The sequence below is a fragment of the Aotus nancymaae genome, unplaced genomic scaffold (genome assembly GCF_030222135.1).
Source record: "Aotus nancymaae isolate 86718 unplaced genomic scaffold, 86718_ANA_hifiasm-v0.15.2.pri h1tg000059l, whole genome shotgun sequence".
Classification (NCBI taxonomy): domain Eukaryota; kingdom Metazoa; phylum Chordata; class Mammalia; order Primates; family Aotidae; genus Aotus; species Aotus nancymaae.
In genome coordinates this window covers 56,405,333-56,430,536 of record NW_026988473.1, presented here as the reverse complement: position 1 = coordinate 56,430,536, position 25,204 = coordinate 56,405,333, and the positions used below count along the sequence as shown (strand labels likewise).

Here is a 25,204-nt window from a genome sequence, read left to right as displayed (position 1 = left end):
GCAATGGAGTGTGACGACTGTTGACCATTCCAGAAGTCTGGCGGACCAGAACAGGGCTTTGGGAGGTGCAGAGCCTGGGGGGCCAAAAGCTGTTCATAGGACAGTCATTTCTCCAGATGTAGCTTTCCTTAAAGTTTTGGTGGTGTTAGGTGCTTGCAATGGAGATAGAAATAGTCTCATGAGTTTTAGCAGGTTTTAAGTACTGCTTGACCCTCTGTTCCAGCAGTACTACGATGTTTGTAAATTGGAAGTTTAAGTCTTTCCTAGTCCCTTAATTAGAGTATGTGCAGAGGATAGTGGTTTGGAAGAAAAATAGTATGACTTAGATTCTTATAATTTCTAATACATAACAAAAGAAGCTGTCAAAACATATATCTGATAAAGGAATAGTACCCATTACATACAAAGAAGTCTTACAAATCGATAATAAAAAGATAAACAATTCAATTTTTTTAAATGAGCAAAACATCTGAGCAGATGCGTCACCAAAAAAGAGATGGGTGGCAAATAAGCACATGGAAACATATTCTGCAAATTCAGGTCACAATGAGATACCACTACATACCTACTACAGTAGCTAAAATTTAGGAAAACTGACAATACCAAGTGCTGACAAAGGTACAGAACAATATTCATACATCACTGATAGGAATGCATAGCGGTATAGCCACATTGGAAAACACTTTGGCAGTTTCTTATAAAGGTAAAGCATACATTTACCATACCACACAGCAATAGCAACTCCTAGGTATTTGTCTAAGAGAAATAAAAAGACATATCTGCAAAAAGACCTGTATGTAAATATTTATAGCAGCTTTATTCCTAACTGCCAAAAACTGGAAATAACGTAAATGTCCATCAACTGGTGAATGGACAAACAAATTGTGGTACATCCATACAGTAAAAACAGCCAAACAACAACAACAAAAACATCATGGCAAGTTAAAACCAACACAAAAAGCTGCCTGCTCTGTAATTCCATGTATATGACGTTCTGGAGAAGACAGAACTTTAGGGGCAGAAATCAGATTTGTGTTGCCAAGGTTTGGGAATGAGAGGAGGACATAAAATAACTTTTTGGGATGATGGAGAAATAGTCTATATCTTGATTATTGTGTTGGTTACATAAGTGTCTATAATTATCAAAATTCATTAAATTATATCTTAAAAAGGATGAATTTTACTATGTGTAACTGATACTTCAGTAAACTGACTTTAAAAACTTTTTAAAAAGCTGCTATCCCTCTCTGATTTTCATTATTAGTTGTGACCAGTGGCATACTGAGAATTTGTGTTAGTAGTGTCAAAATTAATTTTATTGTTAATGGTCACCTGGAATGTTTTGAATTCTTATTGTTGCTGATATCTCACATTAGAGTGATATACATTCTGATTTTTAGTAGGGAATGAAGATTTGTGAATTCATACTATCAGTGATAAGTATAATTACTGATGAATAGTGATAAATTCACTTTATGAGTAGTATACAGCTGACTTGTATAAATTCATAAAGTATATGATTCTTCATTCCAGCAAGGAGAAAGTCGAGGGTATAGACTGGGAGTTTGCCTCTCCCACGCCATTCTTGGGTTCCTTATCTCTGAACTCTCATGCAGGGAGACCACTTATATAGTGAGGCCATTGTGGTGCTTCAGGAACCAAAGATTCTGAAAAGGGAGGTTGGTGTGTGGAGATTTTGATTTGATTCTGCTTGGGCTTGGTGGTGGCTTTTGCAAGCCCCTGCCTCAGAGAAGGTGAGAACTGCAAGGCAGAACATGAGGCACAGCAGAACTGTTTGAAATTCCCCACAAGAGTCTCCCTCCCTCCTTCTGCCTTTTCTCCCCGAGTGCATTTCATCAGTGTCGGAAGAACTGGTTCCCGGCACTGCCTTCCCTGCTTGGCCAGGGTCCCTGAGGAACTGAGCTAATGAGTGGATAACACGCATTTGCCAAGGCCTTCCTGGATGTGGTACCTGGGCTTTGTTAATTTTAAAGTGCTGCCATCCTTGGCTGAAGACCATTCAATTCCCTCTCACAGCAGCCATTTATTTTTAGCATTTGCTTGTTTTCCCTCTGCCTTACTAAGGGGAGAGGGTGCATTAAACCCTGTCTTTAAAAAATAATGGCCTAAGCCAGATTGCTGTCCTGCAGGAGAGGTTTTATAGGCCTTTCTTTGTGGGCTCCAACAGCTTCACAGGTGTTCTTAGAGCGAAGAGCAGATGTTGCTCTTGCAGCTTGACCACTGGCAGCTTCCCTGGGTGGCTCTCCTTCCTTGCTGGCTAGCCATATGTGGGGCAGGTAGAGTACCAATATACCTGTGCTTGAAAGTAGGTCCTTAGGGAGCCTGACCAACCACATGGAAGTCGGTCCTACCTTAGGGGCGTAGAGCCTCTTCCTTCTTCTAGCCTATTCTTGGTCTGGCTTTGTGTTGTAGAGTAGGGCTAGGGCCCATGTCAGGCATTTCCCATGTTGGCTGTAATCCTCAGGGCAATCCAGAAAGGCAGGGATTATTATTCCTGTTTTACAGATAGAGAAAATGAAGCTCAGAGTTGCCCAAGGTTGTCCAGTTAGTAAAAGAAGGATCCAGGATTTGAAGCTGTGTCTTTCTGAACCCCAAACCCTTGCTCTTTCCACTGGACTACACTGCCTCTGAAGGGAAGGGGCAGGGAGCAAGGCCATGGAATGGACCAAAGGATGCTGGGACCAGGAGTCAGGTCAGCCCCGTCAGGGTTTCTTGATGACGCGTTATGTATTAGATGGATTTTGAGAAATGTAAAAAGCAGACAAGCCACATTTCTTGTTCTTGAAAAGCTGACAGATAAAACAAGTCCCACTTTGGAGAATGAGGCAGAATGTGTTCAGTGCCACAGAGAAGAACACGTAGAGTGCTGTGGAGGAGATGATGCTGTGTAGAGCCGGCAGCATGAAAAGAGGCCCTTTCAGAGGAGTTGGACCTTAAAAGATGGACAGGATTTGATAGGTAACATGGGGAGTATGGGGAGAGCATTTCCGGAAGGACTGTTTTGAGCATAGGCTCACAAAGGTGGAAAAGTAGAGATGTGCTAGTAGGAGCAGCTGGCAGGGAACCCAAGAACATGGGACCCCTGAGCAGGGTACCTTGATGTAGGCTGGCTTTTGTCACAGGTGGCCACCTGCCCAGTGCAGGACAGTACCCAGTTTTCCCCAGCAAGGAAGGATGGGTGAGGGTGCTGGCCAAGTGCCCAGAATGCCAACACCATGCGCCCAGAAAAGTGTTCTGGGCTTGATGTTTCTCCCACTCCTACTGCTATGGCCAATTGTCTCTGAGTAACAAAGAGTCATTTCTAATCCCATTTGGAATTGTTGCTCAAGATAATCCTGTTTTGTGGTAATGATATTCCAATTCGAGCATGCACCCGTAGTTTGGCAGACACATGCCTTAACCTCAGGTAGCCCAAGACACTGCTCCCTGGAAATCAGCACCAGCTCATTTGCCTAACGTGACAGTCTCAGGGTACACTGCCCAGGCCCAATGCCCTGTTCTGTCCTGGGGTTCTGTGTTCAGTGCTATCTTCATGGAGAGTGTCATTTGGGGAAAGGAGAGCATCCAGTGTTCATTCAGTTCAGCTGCTTAGGGGAGGGTGTTCCATCTCTAGGAACTGTGAGATGGATAGTCCTATACCTCTTTTTTAAGAGATTTCTTTAAAAACAGCCATACCATAATCTGCTTATTTTAACAGGGCTGCCAGACTGGTGGGCCAGGGGTCAGCAGTAGATATGATGGGTGTTTCTGGGTTTTAGTAAGATATTTGGATGTCTCTAATGACATCTGTATGAGTAAAATTATGATGTAAAAAATAGTATAGACTAATAAATGTAAATGACCTGGTTCATTGTTTATATATGAACGGACATCAGACTAGAGAGCAGACTTGAGTGGTGAGCCATGGGGCTCTGTCCTATTTATGATTTCATATCACTGATTTCATTGAAGTCATCGATAAATGCCAACAGAGTAAATGAAGCTTGAGAAGGTACTAATATGTTGCATGAAAGAATAGGGGACATTAAATAAAACCTCAGTGGGCCAGAGCAATGGTTAAAGCTGTTGATAAAAACTAACAGGGATGAGTCTATGGGTCAACAATTAAAATAAAAACCAACTGTAAAACCCAAGGTGCAGAACTTAGCAATACTAAAAGTAAAGCCTAGAAGCTGACTAAAAACTCTGTGTTGTACAACATCAGGCTCTAGAAGTGAATTAATTCAACAAATATTTACTGCCCTGTATAGGCCCTATGTGTGAGGAGATGGAAATAGTCAAAGCACAGTCCCTGCTTTGGGGAGCATCCAGTCTAGTTATGTATACTATGGTAGTGAAGAACATGGGCTCTGGAATTAAACTGCCTGAGTTTAAGACCTTGCTCTGCCTTTTATAGTTCTTAGTTCTTCTGTAGTAAGAAGTCCTAACAACTAGGGCCTGACTACATTGGCCTTAGGTTTGGTGACCATGTATTATGAACCACAAATTGAAAGACATGAAAGCGTATTTAGAACTAGGCGGAGGATGTGAAATTGGGATTGTCTTGGAAACCCTGTCGTGGGTGATCTTGATTCCTTGGCCGTCTGCTTAATGTGCATGGCTTACTTGAGCCTTGCCCCTAAACATCACCTCTGTCTGGGTTCACCACTGATTTTTACCCTTGTCTAGCTCAGACAGACTCCTTATCCTAGCTAGCTGCTATGCCCTGCTTTGCTTTAACTGCCATCTGAAAATATCACTGTTCCTGTACTATGCAGTAAGGGCTTAGTAATTGCGGGATAATAAGACAGACTAATGGATGGTCAGTCAGGTGAGAGCTATTGTGGTTTAGGGGAATGTACACCAAGTTTAGACTCAGACCTGGATTTGAATCTTGGTTCCTGTGCTTATTTAATGTGTACACTTGGATAACTCATATTATCTTGCCAAGCCTCAGTTTACTTATTTATAAAATAGGACCGGTTCCTCATTGCAAGTTGTTATTAAGGATCTGAAATAGTGAATGTAGAGTGTCTAACACACTGCGGCTGCTTTATTATGATTACCGATCTTTACCTCTTAAGGTAAATAAAAATTATCCTCATTTGAAGAAACTGGGGCACACTTTCTGTACAGGTACCTTATTTTCTACCCAATCTTTAATTCATTTCCTTAGGAATCTGGCTTTAAAAAGAAAACTGTTCCCCTTGCCCTCTCTACTCTCAGCTCATGTCCCCATGGCACAGGACTTGTAGATTTAACAAATGCTAGTGCCTTTGGTTGGGCCACCCTGCTTTCTTGACCAGCCGGAGACCAGGTTACTGAATGAGCCACAGCTCATTTGACTTTCCAGCAGACCTCCTGAACTGTGACCTCTTTGCTTCCTCCCCTCATCGAGGTGTGCAGTGGGTTGAGAAGAGGTCACTCTTTGTCTTCTCCTTGGGACCCGTGACACTCATCACAGTGATCCTGTGCTTTAGATGTGGGGGGTGGGGTGGGGAGGAGGAGGAGTTAGAGGAGCTTCTTCTGAAGCTCAACACTGTGTAGGGCTGACCTGGAGCTGGGATCACTGCCCTTCTTGCTTCACCAACTCCAGCTGCTCGCCAGCCGTCTTTGACACGCGCCTGGCCCAACACAAGCCTCCGCTCACAACACAGGTTTTCTCGCTCTTCCCTAAACAATGTGAGTACCCCAACCCCCTCTGGCCACTGAAAGCAGAAAGCCTAAACATCGATAGAAGTAACTGCCCTCCCATGCATTGTGACTCCCCAACTGCCCTAAAAGCAAGAGCTCATCAAGGTCAGTGTGAGCCAACCTTTCTACATGTGCTCCCACTTCTAATCTAATTACAGCCCGATCAGCAAATTAATTTGGCTATGGCTCCAAAGGGAGTTCCGTGAATCTCAGGAGCTGCCACTTAGGGACTACCCTTCTGTTTATTTCCTCAGCTTTGTCTGGGAACTTTCTGTAGCCCAGGGAGGAGCTACTGCTCAGAGAGGAAGATAGAAGGTTTTCTACAGCTAAACCACCTGCAGCCTAGTTGGAACCTTCAGGTGGGAGAAGGCTGAGCGGGGCAGAGACAGCTGCTTTCCACCTTTCCCATTTTTCATCAAATAAAATAGTGATTTCATTTATTCATCTTTTATTTATTTATTCATGCACTCATTCAGAAAATATCTATGATCCAGGCACTAGGCAAGGAGCTGGGAAACAAGGTTGAGACTTGGCCCTTGCCCCATAGTTTAATGGGAAAGGCAAATAAAAGTAAGCAGGCCATCATGATACAATATGATGAGGGTCACCTACCATGCTGGTGAGTACTGGGTGCTGTGCAGACAAAGAGAAAGAGCATGAACTCAGACTGGGAATCAAAGAAGGCTGAGTTGAGTTGGTGATGGAGTCACCAAGGAGCCCTGAAGGTAAATGAACACCAACCAATTGAAGCAAGGGACAGCAGGTGGCATCTTTGATGGCCCTTGGGTGTACTTCAGGGAGTTCATTGTTTTCACTGGGTCCTTGATGTTTCAACCCCCAAGATTACTAGATCATATAGGAATTAGAAGTTCTATAATTGAGAGACTCCCTGAAAGGGATTAACTTTTGGAACAAAAGGTCAAGTTCAATTAATATGTAAATAAAAGAGGTAGGACTTCAACCCTTTTTGGAAACATCCATCTATGTTGCTGCATGTATATCCAGCCTGTTGCTTCTGACTGTATCATGTTTTGTAGTGTGTGGCTACCACATTTACCTTATCCATCCCCCCAGTGGTAGACACTTGATGGCCCACCACTCTCCACGGCCACAGAATGCTGTGATGAACCATTTCTTGCATCGCCCTTTATGGAAATTCTTATGCATAAGAATTTTTCTAGGAATTATATACTCAGGAGTAGAAGCACTTGGTCATAGGGTAAGGTACTTTAATGAAGTCCTACAAGATTGGCTTCCAGAAAGGCTTCACCAGTCTATACCCTAACAGTGCATGAAGAGTCCCAGATCCTCGTCTTCACTAACACTTGCCATTTTTCAGCTTTCTAACTTTTGTCAGTATGTTGAATTTACAGTGATAATCTCATTTTAATTTGCATTTCTGTAATAACAAATGAACTTGAAGATTCTCTTTATATACCTAATAATCTTTTTTGATTTCCTTCTCTAGGAATTGGCTGTTCATATCCTTGCCTCATTTTTGTTGGTACTTCTTTTCCTTTTTTTTTTTTTTTTGAGACAGTGTCTCACTCTGTCGCCCGGGCTGGAGTGCCATGGTTCGATCTTGGCTCACTGCAACCTCTGCCTCCTGGGTTGAAGTGATTCTCCTGCCTCAGCCTTCCAGTTAGCTGGGATTACAGGTGCCCGCCACCACACCAGCTACTTTTTGTATTTTTAGTAGAAATGGGGTTTTACCACATTGGCCAGGCTGATCTCCAACTCCTGGCCTCAAGTGATTTGCTTGCCTAAGCCTCCCAAAGTGCTGGGATTACAGGTATGAGCCACTGCGCCTGGCCTGTTGGGCCTTCTGATCCTAGCATTTCTATCAAAACCTGATTTGGGGCAAAGTGGTCCTACAGATTGTTAACTACCTGAAAGTCAGTATTGGGAAGTAAGGGACAATATAACATATTTGTGTCATAGACATTCTCTGCTTCCCCAAATTAGTAAGGGAAATAGGTATCTGGAGATTATCCCTAGCCTTTGAGGGTCATTCTGGTGTAAGCATCTTTCTACAGACGATGAGAGGCCAAATCTTGAGCTGGCTGAGAGAGTGGCTGATACTTTTTTTTTTTTTTTGCCCAGGCTGGAGTGCAGTGGCACAACCATAGCTCACTGCAGCCTTGACCTGAGCTCAAGTGATCCTCCCAAGTAGCTGGAACTACAGGCATGTGCCACCACGCCTGGGTAATTTAAAAATTTTTTTTAACGATAGGGTCTCACTATGTTGCCCAGGCTGGTCTTGAACTCCTGGGCTCAAACAATCCTCCTTCCTCAGTCTCCCAGAGGGCTGGAATTATAGATGTGAGCCACCATGCCAGCCAGAGAATTGCAGATATTTTTAAGCCTTTGCCCAGTGAGTGCCTGTGGAGTAACTCTTTTGAGTGATGTTTCCTGATATAGAAAAACATAATTGAGTGGCCTAGTATACTCTGCCTCCTTTAATCCAACTGTTATGACCATGAAGGCCTAGCTTTATACCACAACCCATTTGGTGCCAGCTACTCAAATTTAAGACAGTAATAGTGTAACCCAAACCTACAATATGGCAGCCAGTATGCCAGCACCAGAACAAAGGAGAGGTTGCTATTGTCCTATTGTCCTTTGATGGATCAGCTCCAGTAGCAGTGCCTGTCTTCCTCTGTGCCATCAGATTCAGTTCTTATTGCTCACTCTGTATTCTGTATATCAGCCAGGTGGGCTGACTCACCATCATCTCCCCATGAAAGTCACCTTCTCCCAAATACTGTTTCGTGTTGGGGATTTCTTTCCACTTCAGCAGAAAACAAAAGGGGCAGAAATCATTCCATTTCCAATGTCTCCTTACTGCTGCTCCTGGATGCTGCTGCTTTTGCCTCGCCTTGAATTCTGGTACCAGTGTATTCCTTGGTTTCTGGCTACTCACTTGGTTTATAATCTGCTGTTCTACCTCATCCTCTAGTTCTTGACCTCTAACCTCATATATACCTTTGCTGCCTGGTGTGCGGCTCTTGATTCTATTTTGACTGTGAACTTGGTACTCCCTGGTGCTGGCCTAAAGCTAAGCCTGTTTTCACCATCCTTGCCTTAGATTTCTCTAACCTGGCTAGCCTCCTACCCTGTTTCTGCCCTGCTGTATGCTATATACTATAGTTTCAGTGAGGTTCTTTTGGCAATCCAAGCTAGTGGTAAATCATATTCTTGTATCTCTCTAGCCCAATGTGGGCTGGGTTCTCGAAGAATAGCCTGACCCCTTTGGAGCTCTTGGTTAGATGCTTTATAAGTACATGAAGGTTGTTGAACAAAAAACCTACTGGCCATATGGCAAGGTGTTTGATGGCACTGTTGGCTACGGAGCAGCCATGGTTTCTTTTTTTTTTTTTTCCCTTTTTGAGACAGAGTTTCTCTCTTGTCACCCAGGCTGGAGTGCAATGGCGTGATCGTGGCTCACTGCAACCTTCCCCTCCTGGGTTCAAGTGATTCTCCTGCCTCAGCCTCCCAAGTAGCTGGGATTACAGTGCTCACCACCATACCCAGCTAATTTTTGTATTTTTAGTAGAGACAGGGTTTCATCATGTTGGCCAGGCTGGCTCAAACTCCTGACCTCAGGTGATCCACCCACCTTGGCCTCCCAAAGTGCTGGGATCACAGGTGTGAACTCTCACACCCGGCTGCCATGGTTTCTTTAGCTATGTCTATACCCCACAGTGGTGCTGCTGCCTTCTGAGTATTATTAAAAGTGAAGGCATCTTCTCTGAGGTTTCAGGATGAGTCACTATCTTGAATGCTTATCCTCTTTGGCCTCCAAGTTTGTGAAGTGAATTGCCCATTCCCTTTGATTGGGTTAGCAGCCCCAGGGTCGATCCTACTCACTCTCTTCTCCCCACCCTGCCAGACCACTGTCTGCCCTCCAGGACCAAGGGCAGCATACGTGGCTGCTTGGACACGTCCTACAGCCTGCAAATTGGACAGATGGAATCAATACTCATGAACCTGGAGAGGCCCAGGTAGCACAGTTAGTGACATTAGCTGCCTGGAGGGACAGCCTGCCATGGGAGGGGGTGTGATTGAATGGTGATTGGGCACAGCAGCTGAGGATTAACCAAATTACGTCCCTTTGAGTTTAGATCGACAAAGCCTTCTCACTTGGATTTCAAAACACATTGACTTGTGCAGAATATAGAAGAGCTGCCTTCTTGACACAGAACTATGCCAGCATGAGTCCTGGGTGGTCAGGTATAGATCTGATGCCCACCACAGCCCAGATTCATGTGATTATTGCTAAGATTATACAAACAGAAGGTAGAGAGCTTAGATTTGTGGAGCTTTTTTTTTTTTTTAATGTGTCAGGCCCTATGGAGTTGGTTACATGCTTACAACCTGCACAGGAGCCATCATCATCTACCATTATTCTGGTAAGAAAATGAAGGCTCAGACATGTAGTAACTGGTTCAAGAAGACACAATCAGTAAATAATAGAGCTTTGATTTGAACACAGGTCTCTCTGTGCTTGTTATAAAATGGCATGCTGTCTTCCCAATTTAGATGTTCATATGTCTCCTGACTTCCCTGTAGCCCAAGCACAGGGTCAGGTACATAGGAATAATAACTAACATTCATTGAGCAGTTGTTATGTCAGACACTGTTCTAAGCCACTTTATGTGTATTAACACAACCAGATGAGCTAGATACTCTTATTATCCCTAATAATTATTATGAGGCCATAAAAGGGTGATTTTCTAATTTCATCATTGCTACCACAATTATTAGTTTTCATTCTATAGTAAGACAGAACTTTCCCTTCTCTCCCATTTATGTATTAATTGATTTTCAATGTGGACTTCAATGGAGAATCTTGTTTTACTCAATGGGTTATAATTATATATGATTAGTAGGTTGTCATCCATTACTGTAATTATTCATTCTGATACTCTGATAGTCCCAGATTTTACATCCAGTTTTTCTAACCTCTGTGCCATACTTCTCTATCAGACATTGTTTTGCAGTGCTTTCAATTAGTTTGCCTATCTGTATCTGCCTTTTTGTACCTTCTTGGCTTTTAACGTTCTGAGAAATAGGAAGACTGACTAATGCCAATCTTAATCCAAATTGTGTATAAACTGAGAGTAAATAAACTCCAAATGAGAACCTGAAGACTCTACTGTGAATTAAATACATGAGTTTTAGACATAGATTTTAGCTGCTTAAAGGCCCTTCTCATTTCTCTTTGAAATCTTAATTTATATTTGGATAAATTACCTTTGAAGGTAATTTTAGAAGTTCTTTTAGGTAAGGTGAGTAGGTTTGGAAGACTCACTTAACTTCAGTATTAATGGTTAATATTGTAGCAAAAAAAAAAGACTCACTTAACTATATTATATATTAGATCAGATATAGAAGAACCACTGCTATGTGGGAGATAGAGTCTGGTTTTGGGCTTACCCTTAAGGACTGTATATTTGTGTGCATGGAAGTTAGTGACATTTATTCATTGGTTCAGCAAATAATTGAATCAGGTACTGTGCCTGTTGAAGGTAATGAAATTCAAACCAAATGGTATGTGAGAAACCATCAACATTACTGGTTACAAATACTAAAAAACTAATAAGGAAGAGAAAACAAACTATAGTTTGGCTTTTTAATAGGTACGATAAATAATTTGAAATGCTTGCCACTTCTGCCTGCAGAAGCATTATCAGTTTTGAAGGTTAGTAAGCAAAAGAGATACCCTAAGAGAAAGAGAAAGATGGGCAAAGGACCTTAATAGGGGATTCATAAAGAAGCAGCACAATGGACTGCTAAATATATTTTGTTTAAAATTCACCCTTACTAGTTATCAAAAAATGCAAATTGAAACAGCAGTGTGATTCCATTTTCTATTTTCCAGATTGACACATTCTGGAAAAGAAGAAAAAAAAATACCCTATTTTGGTTAAAGAAAGGCACAACGGTTACTCTCATACAGCATACTTTGCTAGTGAAAATAAAAATTAGTAAAATCTTTCTGCAAAGCAGCTTAGTAATATTTTAAAAATGCTTAAAATGTTTATGTTTTTAATGTAAATTTTATCTCATATGAATTTATCCAAAGGAAATAATCAGAAATATTATTAAAATATTTAAAACAATCTATTGTTTTATAATAGGGGATTGATTAAATTAGGTATGGAATAGCCTTGTACTGGAATACCGTATAGCCATTTAAAACAGTGTGGGCTTTTTGTTGTTATTTTGTTTATTTGTTTGTTTGTTTGTTTGAGACGTAGTCTCGCTGTGTTGCCCAGGCTGGAGTGCAGTGGCCCAATCTCAGCTCATTGCAACCCCTGCCTCCAAGGGTCAAGCAATTCTCTTGCCTAAGCCGCCTAAGTAACTGGGATTACAGACATGCACCACAATGCCTGGCTAATTTTTGTATTTTAGTAGAGGTGGAGTTTCACCATGTTGGCCAGGCTAGTCTTAAACTCCTGACCTCAAGTGATCTGCCTGCCTTGGCCTCCCAAAATGCTGGGATTACAGGCATGAGCCACTGTGCCCAGCCAGTAAAACAATGTTATAGACATATAATACATGGAAGAACATCTCTGTGTTCAGAGAGAAAGTTTATACATGATCCCATTCTTCTAAATAAAAGTATGTTTATATCCATTGAAGAAACTGGAAAGATGTTATATGTTCTAAGACATTTTCTTCTTTTGGTTATCTGTATTTTCTGCTTTTTTATAGTGAACATGAGCCCTTTTTTATTAGAAGGAAAAAAATGTATTCGTGGGAATATTACGTAAAGAGCGAGAAGAAGAGAAGCTAACATACGGAGCCCCTGCCTCTGGTCATACTCCCACTTCTCACACAGCCACTGGACCGATTTTTCTAATTCCAAAGTTTGGAAGGAAACTTGCCAATCTGTAAATAGTGGTTACTCTTGGAATTTGCATTAAGGAGATGCATGTAAGGGGAGACCTTTAATGTTCCATGTGTGCTTGAGAAGAATGTGTGTTGTACTGCTGTTTGATGGAATGTTCTGTATAGGTCTGTTACATTCATTTAGTCTAAAGTGTGGTTTAAGTCAGACATTTCCTGATTGATTTTCTTTCTGGATGGTCTGTCCATTGCTGAACGTAGGATATTGAAGTCCCCTACTATTTCTGTATTACAGTCTATCTTTCTCTTCCCATCAATTAATAGTTGCCTTACATATTTAGGTGCTGTGATGTTAGGTGCATATATATTTACAATAGTTGTATTCTCTTGATTAATTGACCCTTTATTATTGTATAATGACCTTCTTTGTCCCTTTTTACAGTTTTGACTTAAAGTCTATTTTATTCCGTATGAGTATTGGTACTTCTGCTCTCTTTTGGTTGCCATTTGCATGCCATATCTTTTTCCATTCCTCCATATATAGTCTATGTGTGTCCTTATAGGTAAAGTGAGTCTCTTGTAGGTAACATGTAGTTGGGTCTTACTCTTTTTTAAACCATTTACATTCAAGGTAATTATTGATAGGTGAGAACTGACTTCTGACATTTTGTTGTTTTCTGCTTATTTTGTAGATCCATTGTTCCTCTCTTCCTCTCTTGCTGTCTTCCTTTGTGATGAGGTGATTTTCTTTAGTAGTATACTTATATTCCTTACCTTTTATCTTTTATGTGTCTACTTTAGGTTGCTTTACACTTTTATTCCACACCCACCACAAACATATTCTTTCTTTTTAGTGTCAGAGTTTACATATTTTTGTATTATATATCCCTTAACCAATTATTGTAGCTGTTATTATTTTTAGCAGTTTTATCTTTTAACCTTAATACTAAAGATAAAAGTGATTTACTTACCACCATTTACAATATCATAGTATTCTGAATTTAACTATGTGTTTACCATTGCCAGTGAGGTTTTTGGGTTTGTTTGTTTGTTTTGAGATAGGGTCTTACTCTGTCACCTATGCTGGAGTGCAGTGATGTGATCTCAGTTCACTGCAGTCTCTGCCCCCGCAAGCTCAAGTGATCCTCCTACCTTAGCCTTCCGAGTAGCTAGGACTTTTGGCCTGTGACACCATGCCTGGCTAATGTATGTATTAGTTTGTTTGTTTTTGGTAGAGATGGAGTTTCACCATGTTTCTAAGGCTTCCAGTGAGTTTATACTTTCACATTTTTGTGTTGCTAATTAGCATCCTTTTCTTTCAACATAAAGCACTCTCTTTAGCATTTCTTGTAAATTTATCACTGTTGGACCTGTCTAAGAAATAAAAGACAGGTCTGGTGGTGATAAACTCCCTCAGCTTTTGTTTCTCTGGGAAGGTCTTTGGGTATCTTTCCTTCATTTCTGAAGAATAGGTTTGCTAAATATATTATTCTTGGTTGGCAGGTTTTTTTTTCATTCAGCATTTTAAATCTATCGTCCCATTCTCTCCTGGCCTATATATAAGGTTTGTAATGTGAAATCTACTGTCAGCCTTATTGGAAGTCCGTTACATGCTACTTGCTTTTTTTTCTCTTACTGCTCTCAGAATCCTTCTTTGTCTTTAATTTTTGATAGTTTGATTATAATATGTCTTGGTGTAGTCTTATTTGGACTAAATCTTGTTGGAGACCATTGGCTTTCCTGTTTTCAAATAACTAATTTTTGAGTTCCCATTCAGTCTTATGCTTGATCAGTTCTGCTGTTGATGCTCTGTATTGCAGTTTCATTTGATTGATTATATTTTTCAGCTCCAGGATTTCTTTTGATGTTTCTTGAAAAATAATTTCAGTCTCTTAAATTTGATTTGGATATTTATTATTTTCCTGATTTTGTTAAATTGTTTCTCTGTATTTTCTTAATGTTTGCTAAACTTTCTTAAAACAATTATTTTGAATTATTTGTGAGGCAGGTCATGAATATCCATTTCTTTAGACTTGGTTACTGATCCTTTATTTTGTTCTTTGGGTGGGATCAGGTTTCCCTAATTGTTCTTGATTCTTGTGGCCAGGCATTGGTGTCTGAGTATATGAAGAACTAGGGACTTACTCCAGTCTTTGCAGATTGGCTTTGCCTGGGAAAGCCCTTCACCATTCAACCTGTCCAGAGATTCTGGGCAGGCCGTTTTGTGTGGTTCATGAATGAGCTTGGTGCTGGAGTCCTCAGGCAGGCTGGCCTGGTCCCTGGGTCCTTAGGGTTGAGCTTGGAGCCTGGGTCCACTGGAGTGGACCTATTGATTGGGACCACAGGGGTGGGCCTAGAGCATGTATCTGTAGGGGCCAGCCTGAAGCCTAAGTGCACAGGGACTGACCTTGTGATGCAATGGGCCTTGAGCCTGAATCTGCAGAGAATGGTTAGTCTTTGGGATTGACCTGGTGCTGCGGTCCATGTGGACGGTCCTGGAGCCTGAGTCCACAGGGGTTGGTCTGGTACTGGGGCAGACCTGGAGCCTGAGTTTATGGGGATTGGGCCTTGGCCCTTGGTCCACAATGGCTGACCTGGAAGATGGGTGCACAGGGATGGTCCATGAGGGCCAGGCTATCTCTCACATCCAGTCTGGACCCTGGGTCTGCTGGAGCAGGTCTAGATTTTGGGTTCACTGAAGGCTGTGGCACAGGGACTGGTCTGGAGCCTGGGCTGGCCTGGTTTTGGGCAGATATGGAGCCTGTGTCTGTGGGTGATGGTCTGGAGCCTGGATATGCCGGTGCTGCCCCAGAGGGTAGGTCTGTGAGGGCTGGCCTAGGTACTAGGGCCATGGGGGCCAGCCTGGGACCTGGGTCCACGGGGGCTATCCTGGTGTCTGGATTTGTGGGAGCCAGCTTAGTACTGGGTCTACTGAGATGGGCCTGCTGGCTGTTAGAGCTGGCCTGGAATGTAGAGCCACAGGGACTGGTGTGAAACTGAGTAGTCCTAGAGCCTGTGTCCACAGGTGCTGGCCCAGTGCCTAAGGCCAGGGGTACTGACCTTGTGCTAGGGCAGGCCCACAGCTCCGAACTATGTGGACTAACTTGGCTGTGTGCTGTGCTGGAACCTGGGTGGACCTGGAGGCTGGGCCTGCTGGCATAGGCCTGATAACTAAGGCTGTCTGGCTGACCTGGTTCTAGGGCAGACCTAAAGCCTGGATTCATGCCCTATCCGGTTCTGGGGGCAGTCTAGAGCCTCGGGCCACCAAGGCTACCCTGCCTCTAGGATGGGTCTGGAGATTGAATCTGCAAGGTGGGCCTGAAGCCTCAGTCTGTAGGGGCTAGGCTGGTGTTAGGGTGGGCCCGGAGCCCATGACTGCTGGGGCTAGCCTGGCACTAGGGCGAGAGTCTGGGGCTGCTAAGGTCAATCTGGTTAAGAAGCAGGTCCAGAGACCAAGTCCACCAGGCAGATCTGGAGCCTTGGGCTCTAGGGTATGGCCTGGCACTAAGGGAGGCCTAGAGGCTTAGTCTGAGGGCATCAGCCCAGAGTTTGGGAACCTTCCAGGCACTGAGTTTTACTGGGGTGGGCCTGGTTTCAGGGTCCAAGGCAAAGTCCAGTGCTCATTTCTCTCTCCTTCCCCCATGGGTGTATGTCTCTCCATGTGTACTGCCTAAAGCTGGGGGAGGGGTAATATGGGTAAGGGGAAATTGTGCTTCCTACCCTCTTTAGATAGTCTTTTCTTTACCTCTGTGCTATACCCAGGTGCTTTAATCTCCCATTTGGTTTACTTAGCTCTTGTGAAGGTATTTTTGCAGGTGGATAATTGTTCAAATTGATGTTTCTGTTGGGGAACAAATGCTGGAGAGTCCTGTTTAGCCATCTTGCTGATGCTGGAAGGGCTTTCTCGATCCTGTTTCTTGTTCTACTGCATGTTTCCTGTGGTAACCTTCATCACACTTTGCTGTCACTTTACATTTAACTATTGTTTTTCTCAGCAGACTGGTCCTAGCTCTTTGAGGTCGCAGACCTCAGCACCTAGGACAGGGACTAGAATATGGTAGACATTTGATAGGTAATTTTTGGATAAACAGTGTGTATTTTTATTTTTATATGGAATCTTGCTCTCTCACTAGGCTGGAGTGCAGTGGTGCAATCTTGGCTCGCTGCAACCTCTGACTCCTGGGGTTAAGCGATTCTTCTGCCTCAGCCTCCCAAGTAGCTGGGACTACAGGTGTGCGCCACCACGCCCAGCTAACTTTTGTGTTTTTAGTAGAAACGAGGTTTCACCATGTTGGCCAGGATGGTCTCGATCTCTTGACTCATGATCTGCCCGCCTTGCCCTCCCAAAGTACTGGAATTACAGGCATGAGCCACTATGCCTGACTAACAGTTTGTAATTTAAAGTTGTGGAAACTGGGCCTTAGAGAGGTGTTACATAACTTGTCCCAAGCTTCTCAGCTGATAAGTTTCAGAGGCTGCTGTTTTGTTGTTGTTGTTCTTGTTGTTGTTACTGAAGTTTCACTGTGTTGCCCAGACTGGTCTTGACCTCCTGGGCTCAAGTAATCCTCCCATCTTGGCCTCCCAAAGTGCTGGGATTACAGTCATTAGTCACTGCACCCGGCCAAGATTTCCTGTCCCTGTCTTTCCTATACTTACCTTTTACCCTCCCAGAGTTCGTGTTTTTTTCTACTGTATCACTCCCATGAGCAGAGACAGCACCAGTCCCCAAACATGCTTCCAGATCTGGGTCTTTACCTCTTGGGCCTTTCCTGCTTTTGACACTTCTGTCTTTGTGATTTCTTCTAGTGTGATACAGGTCCTGCTTGCCGCCGGGGCTGATCCAAACCTTGGAGACGATTTCAGCAGTATTTACAAGACTGCCAAGGAACAGGGAATCCATTCTTTGGAAGGTGAGTGTGGGCTGTCCTGCTTCTCTGAGAGCTCTCTTTTTGTGGCTTTCATGCAGACTTGCTCTGTGGTATCAGCTCTACCAGCAACTCAGAGTGAGAGCCTTATCTCTGTGTTCCTTATCTCTGTGGACTCATGGAGAACCCAAAGGGCTTGGAACAGCTGCCTTTCACAGTCTTCTGGCTCTAACTTTATATCACTTCAGAAGTCTTGGGGAAAGAAATAGAGGCCTGATTTCATGACCTAATTGGGGGTAGGAAGTACATTTCAACTGGTGTTTTCCTGAAAGTACTTCAGCCTATGGAGCCACAGATGAATGGACAACAGAGCAGGTTTCAGTAAAATAATTAAGGCAACTGCATGGAATGTGGATTTGTTCCTCTTCCGTTTCCTGCAGGCTTTCCTTGCCCCATCCCTGTCCCAGAACTAGACATAGCCTTCCTGAATTCCTCAGCCTCAGAATTCCCTAAATACTACTACTCTGAATACTGCTTTTCCCCCTCCTTCATGTAAAATACAGTCCTGTATCTGGGACTATCCCCTCAACTTACTATATAATCCAGGACAAATAGTGGACCTTCGCTGTGCCTTGATGTCTATCCTTATAAAATGAGGTAATCATTATTGCCTCCTCTGGGATGTCTGGGATGTTGTGTTGGTGGTGGTTTAAACTTCAGAGTAAAGAGGCTCTGGGGTGAGTCTTGGAGATTGAATCTGCAAGGTAGGTGCCTGGGTTTGTGCTAGGGCTTGGTCATGTGTCTATTGGAGGGTACCTCAGTAAGTCAGTCTGTGTTGTGTCTGGGGAGTACTTCTTCCAAAGTGGGGTTGAAAAAAAAACTGGTTGCTTTGGCTGCAGTCAGAAATGACTATTTTACATTTGAGCTTTTGTTTATCTAGAGTGTCTCCACTGCTTTCCCCTTGTCCTGGATTATTCACAAAGATTGCACCCCTCTGAGATTTCCCTGGCTCTAGGATGGGTCTGGAGATTGAATCTGCAAGGTGGGCCTGAAGCCTCAGTCAGCAGAGGAGTGGCTGTTTTAGTGTTAGCAGTGATGTCAGAAGGACAGACAGCCTTGCTGACTGCCTAAGAGCCATAACATTGGCGCTGGGGGAAATTCAGCCAAGGGGAGCAGTGTGCTCAGCCTTCAGAGCTGGAAGGCTGCCAGACTGACATGGTGTGTGGTAACTCAGAGTAGTGGTGTTGCTGCCCCAGGGAGAAGGTTCTCAAATTAGTGGCATGAGAGGAGTGTCCAAGAGCATTAAGGCATTGCTGCTCAGGTAAAGTACGAAGTTACCCTCTCCCTTCCCTTTCACCTCTCTAAATCTGGTCCTTCTCTTAAGGCTCCATTGCTAAGGCTAGATCCTCCACAAAGGCTTCCCTGTCCTTGACAATAATTGCAGCTTGCCCTCAGCTGCTCTTTTGAATGTTTTCTAGATTTTGGCCTCTTCTATGTTTATTTGAACTTTCATCTACCCATATGTCCTTACTCTCCTCCTCATATGCAGGCCACAATCTGTGTGTCGTTGGATTCCCCACTGAGCTGGAGGAATTGTGTTTACCTTATGTTTTAAACAGAGAATTTCATAACTACCACCTTGCCCTCTATTTGCAGCTTGATATGTGGGGACTCAGCTTATGGGCTATCCTTTTCTCATTCAAACACAGCATTGCAGTTCTCAGCTCTGTCTACAGTTTAGGTGCTGATATGGTTTGGCTGTGTCCCCATTCAAATCTCAACTTGAATTGTATCTCCCAGAATTCCCACATGTTGTGGGAGAAACCTAGGGGGAGGTAATTTAATATTGGGGGCTAGTCTTTCCCATGCTATTCTTGTGATAGTGAATAAGTCTCACAGGATTTGATAGGTTTATCAGGGGTATCCCTTTTGCTTCTTCCTCATTTTTCTCTTGCCACCACCATGTAAGAAGTGCCTTCCACCTCTCACCATGATTCTGAGGCCTCCCCAGTCATGTGGAACTGTAAGTCCAATTAAACCTCTTTTTGGTCTCAGTTTCAGGTGTGTTTTTATCAGCAGCATGAAAACAAACTAATACAGGTGCTCTCACCAAAAAGCAAGGTGGAACATTTGTTGAGCGGGCAGGGCCAGGTAGATAGGAGATTCTTTTGTGTGACTTCTCATCTGCTGTTGGGATTCTAGCAGGGCTTAGTAAACATTTTTTTTATTTCACAGAATCTTAGAGCAATGAAGCCTTCTAGTCCAACTTCTGCTGTCACACTGGTGTCCACCACATACATTCAAGTTTTGTAGCTTTGTGTTTTAATGGTAACCTTCAGGTTGATACTCATATTAAACATTCTAGATCAGCAGTCAGCAAACTTTCTAGAAAGAGCCCGGTAGTAAACATTTAAGCTTGTGGGCCAGTTGGTCTCAGTTGTGACTGCTTACCTTGACCATTGTGATACAGAAGCAGCCATAAATGGTACACAAACAAATCAATGTGAATATGTTTCAATAAAATGTTCTTTATAAAAACACACACTAGGCTGGATTTGGCCCAGAGGATGTAGTTTGCCAACCCTGCTCTACATAAATTTTTTGCATTCCTAGTTCAATATTACATAACTTCTTTTTCTTAGTCCATCTGTCCTTCCTTCCTTCCCCTTCTTTCCTTCCTTCCTTCTGTCCTCCTTTTCCTTTCCTTTCTTTTCCTTTCCTTTCTTCCTTTCTTTTTTTTCTTCCATCCTTTCCTTTCTTTCCTTTCTTCTGTCCTCCTTTTCTTTCCTTTCCTTTCTTCTTTTCTTTTCTTTTCCCTTCCATCCTTCCTTTCCTTTCTTTCTCTTTTTCTCTTTCCTTTTTGTTTCTTTTCTTTTCTTTCTTTCTTCCTTTCTTCCTGGTCAACCTCTGGATTATTTTTAACTCTTATGCCAGACAGCCTACATTCTGGGTAGGTAGGTAGATAGGGAGAGATAGGAAACAAAAATATTTGAAAAGGCTATCATGTCCCCTATGAAATAAAATAGTAACTCTCTCTTCTTATTTTGTGTGATCTGCAGATTTAGTAGTGGGCTTTCTATGGATTCATTTGTTTATTCAAAATATTTATTGATCACATTCCTATGTACCAGGTAGTGTTTTAAGCACTGATGAGTTAAACAAAATGACAAGATCCCCTGCCATCATGTTCTTACTTGGATTAAAATGTTTATAAGGCCTCTATTAAATACAGAGTCCTAGAGCACATGGTCAGGATGATTTTGATGCATTATTCAGCATTCTTAGCTGTAATTCTACCAAACTTCATTCTTTTCCATCCTCCATTTCTCTGCTTTGTTCACAAAATTTTAAGAGATTTTTTCCTAGATTTCTTGCTAAAATTAAAATGTTTCTAGCATTTGTCTTATTTTCTTGTCTAATAACCCTTTCTAAAAAAGGAAATCAGGTTATTCCAGCATGTTGATTTATTGTTCTTAGGGAACCCATACTAGTACCCAGTAATTAACCAAGTGTTTAAGAACTGTTACAAAAGGCCAGGTGCTGTGACTCACACTTGTAGTCCCAGTACTTTGGGAGGTTGAGACAGGCAGATCACATGAGGCCAGGAGTTCGAGACCAGCTTGGCCAACATGGCAAAATCCCGTTTCTACTAAAAATACAAAAATTAGCTAGGCATGATGGCGCATGCCTATAGTCCCAGCTACTCAGGAGGCCGAGGCACAAGAATCTCTTGAACCCAGGAGGCAGAGGTTGCAGTGAGCTGGGATCATGCCACTGCACTCCAGCCTGGGTGACAGAGCAAGACCTTGTCTGAAACAAAACAAAAAAACCGATAACTGTTACCAAAAATAGCATCCTAGAAGTTTGTTGGGAATCATTAATAAACTCCCTGTGACTTGCAAGATCTAACTCACCACCTTTTTTTTTATTTTAAAGTCTAGACTACCTTTGTCTGCCACAGTTTTCGGCAGCTGGCCTTATTTTCCTGGGTGTATCAGTTTGGATGTGCTCCGCTGTCCAGCTTGGTGCACTGAACGTTCTGACTTTGACCTGAATAGTGATAGTCCGTTAGAATCATCTCAGGGCTCTTCCATCTCATCAGTCTAAGCCTTCAGCATCATCTTAACCATGTCTTTCTTTCCTGTTTCCGTTGAAGGAAACCTCTTTTTTTTTTTTAGTCATTCAACTAATTTATACTGACTGCCAATTAATTGTATGCAGGGTACCATACCCAGCTCTGACTCATTCTCATTGACAAAATAGAAACAAAAGAATCCTATAGTTCTCTTATTTTTGGATTGGATTAACTTTTTCATGGAAAATTACCTGACTTGGGATGGGTAAGGAAGGTAGAGTAGAACAAGGGGTGTAATTCCCCGTCCCTCTAGTGTGTCTAGGCAAATTCACAGGATGGTCACAAGCTCAGGAAAGTTAGACCGTCCTTCACTGTTTAAATATTAGACTATGGAGTCAGTGCCAAAGTCCATGAAGTTCACTAAATTTCTAATAGATATTTCTGTGGCCTTTGCCCTGCTTCAGTTAGTACTGAAGAAAGGTGGTGAGTTGTAGTTTGTGGCTTTGGCAAGACCTGTCTAACCTCTAATGATACATTCCTTGTCTTCTGTATCAGTATTGTTCTGAATATCAAGAGATAAAATATGTGATGTGTAGGTCATAAAGTGCTCTACAGTTGTAATTGCTTATTAGTTTCATTTATGTATAATTCAGCATGTTCATACTGAGTGTCAGGCACTCTGCCAATTGCTGGGATTATTTAAATGATTATACATGGTCTAGCCCCTCAACAGTGCTCCCAGTCATTTATAGAGATGAGCCTGTAAACAAGGAATCACAATGCAGAGTGATAAATGCAATGGTAGCTGCACAAAGTATGTAGGCAGCACTGCTGTAAGTAATGGTGAGCTCCACCTGAGAAGAGAGCAGGCTGGTGCCTGGGAAATGTCACAGGGTAAGTGACCTTGCATTGGGTCTTAAGGATGAGTTGGAGATTGCCAAGGAGGCTAAGAGGGATGGACCTTCCAGGCAGAGGGAACAGTGTATGCAGAGGCATCAGGTTGGGGGTTGGGGAGTGACAAGGTGGAATCATCTGCTGCAAGATTGAGGAGAACAACAAGAAGTAAGGCCAGAGAGTGAAGGAGGTTACACATGGGAAGGACCTCGTAAGGCAGTTCTAGGGAGCTCATTCTCTATTCTGAAGGCCATTAAAGGATTTTAAGCAGGGCAATGTCGAATTCACACTTGCATTTTAAGTGGACCATTCTGACAGGGTGGAGGAAGAATTGGAGGGGAAAGATTAGCAATGTTTCTTTACTTTTTAGGGATAATGGACTCTTTGGGAATCTGATAAGAAGCTATGTTCCTGTCCTCCCAAAATACATTTAAAATATCTGGAGATTCCTAAAGGTGATCTTTGGGAATGGAGTAAATAGATGTTAGCAAAATAGTCGAAGATTGAGTACTCAGTGGATTGTGCGAATTGATGGAAAAGCAGGTATGTATGGTGACACCTCAGTTTCTGATTTGAGTGAATAATTAGATATATGGTTCTGGAGATCTCAAAGGAGTAGTTTGGCAGGAGATAGGGAATTAGGAGTATTGGCCATTTGCTTGGGAGTTAAAACGATGGATGTGACTGAAATTGCCCAAAGAAAGGATTTAAAGTGAGGGGGAGGTAGGAGGATAAGTCCTTTACTCAGGATACCAGCATTTAAGGTGTGAGCAGGAAAGAGGATCAAGGCAAGAAAACTGAAAGGTATCAGAGATGCTTTGTATCTGTTTTACCTGCTGAGAACAGACACAGCCTAGGGAAGAAAGAAACTTCTTTGCCATCCTTGCTGAGACTTTGTCATTGGTTATGCCATTCCTAGTGACACTCTTTCTTGTTTTACATGTGAGCATTGCTCCTTAGCAAGAAGCCTACTCAGCTGGGTCTACTTTTGTCAAGGTTGGTGTTTCTGGGTAGAGGGCAGTCTTACTGGTGCAGGTGGCCCAAGGATGCTTGGTATGGAAATTTTGTTGGCCTGATTGTTCTTTCCTTTCTCTCCACCACTCAGAGTGGCATCTTCAGAGGCACATTGGTGTCCTAGAGAAAGATTGGGCTTCAGTACCAGGTATCTGAATGATTCATCTAAGCTTTATCACTTACTAGATGTGTGATTTTGAGTAAATGACTTAAAGTCGCTGAATTTCAGTTTTCTCAACTGTAACATAGTAATAACAATTCCCATCTTTTAGGGTTGTTAGGTAATCATATATATGTAAAGCACAGTGACATTTAATGAAAAATTTCTCAATGGGTTTTGGCAAAATGTAAGGCAGGAAGCCTGCCTGGGAGGTATTGAGCAACTCATCCCTGAAGGGGTACTAACAGTCGAGATGTCTGCCCCTCACGGATGTTGTAAAGGGGATTCTTGCCCTAAGTCATTGGATTATCTGGCCTCCAATGTCCCTGTCAGCCATATGATTTCTAATGTTCTAGAAGCTCTAGGCTCACTATCAGACTGAGTAATATTCTTTTTTTTTTTTTTTGAGACAGTTTCGCTCTTGTTGCCCAGGCTGGAGTGCAATGGCGCAATCTCGGCTCATTGCAACCTCCATCCCCTGGGTTCAAGTGATTATCCTGCCTCAGCCTCCCAAGTAGCTGGGATTATAGGCACCTGCCACCACGCCTGGCTAATTTTTTGTATTTTTAGTAGAGATGGTGTTTAACCATGTTAGGCAGGCTGGTCTTGAACTCCAGACCTCAGATGATCCACCTGCCTCGGCCTCCCAAAGTGTGGATTATAGGCATGAGCCACTGCGCCCAGCTATAATGTTCTTAAAACAAGTGGGATTTGGAGTTGGGCTTTAGAGGATGAAGAAGACGGGGAAAATGAAAAAAAAAAGCAGAGGGTACAGCTTAGAATGTCTGAGATGGAATACATGTGGAGAGAAGTATGAGGATCATAGCTGTTTCTCTGCCAACTCATTCCCTGATCTCAACCACATTCCATTCAGTGCCTTGAGCCCTGTCCATGCCCACTCCAGGAGTGTTCCACTTGTGACTGGCTGATGGGTGGTGGGCCCTAATCCTCAGATGGAGGAGGTAATAAATTAGTGGTAACAGTAAACAAGTCGCCCAGCCGGGGATGCCGCTGGCTGCTTATAAGTAACTGTTATAAACATTGGGTGTCTGGGGCTGTCAGAAATGCAAGCAAGCATTTTGAGTGCCTCTTATATGTACAATTAAAACAATAAAACACGGCAGAAACGCAGCCAGGGCAGGCTATAAATCAGCTTCTCTTCTCAGCTCCAAGTGGCAGCTGAATAAAGATGAGTCGTGCAGAAGCTGGGTTGGCATAGGGCCCTTCTGAGGGTAAAGGGACTTGGACCAACCCCACCAGCCTGAGTGCCCCCTTCCCACAGCTCCAGGGCCTGCAGGGCCTGGCCTGCTCCAGCTGACCTCCCCATCTCTGTGTCTTCAGATGGGGGACAGGACGGTGCAAGCTGGCATATCACAAACCAGTGGACAAGTGCCTTGGAGTTCAGGAAGTGGCTAGGACTCCCCGCTGGCGGTAATGGGACTGCTCTGTATAATATTTCTCCCCCTCCCCAGGACATGCCAAGGATGGTCTCATCTGACTATCTCTTCTACTCAGTATAAGTTAACTACCCAGCACTCACTGTGTACCCAGCCTAACTCAAGCGTAGCAGAGGGGAGAATGTATGCCCTTGGAGAGCACAAACTCAGATGAGAATAATAAGGCCAAGGAAATAAGAATCTCCTAGAA

The 25,204-nt window shown here is 43.0% G+C and overlaps 1 protein-coding gene across 1 annotated transcript in view; it reads left to right on the top strand.

Annotated features, from left to right (window-relative positions):
- The window catches only part of CLPB (ClpB family mitochondrial disaggregase), a 146,482-nt gene that overhangs the window by 33,616 nt on the left and 87,662 nt on the right, over positions 1-25,204 (top strand). Inside the window, exon 4 of the mRNA XM_021675089.2 lies at positions 17,356-17,459. Coding sequence (XP_021530764.2) covers positions 17,356-17,459 — 104 coding nt within the window. The remainder of the gene's footprint in view (positions 1-17,355; positions 17,460-25,204) is intronic.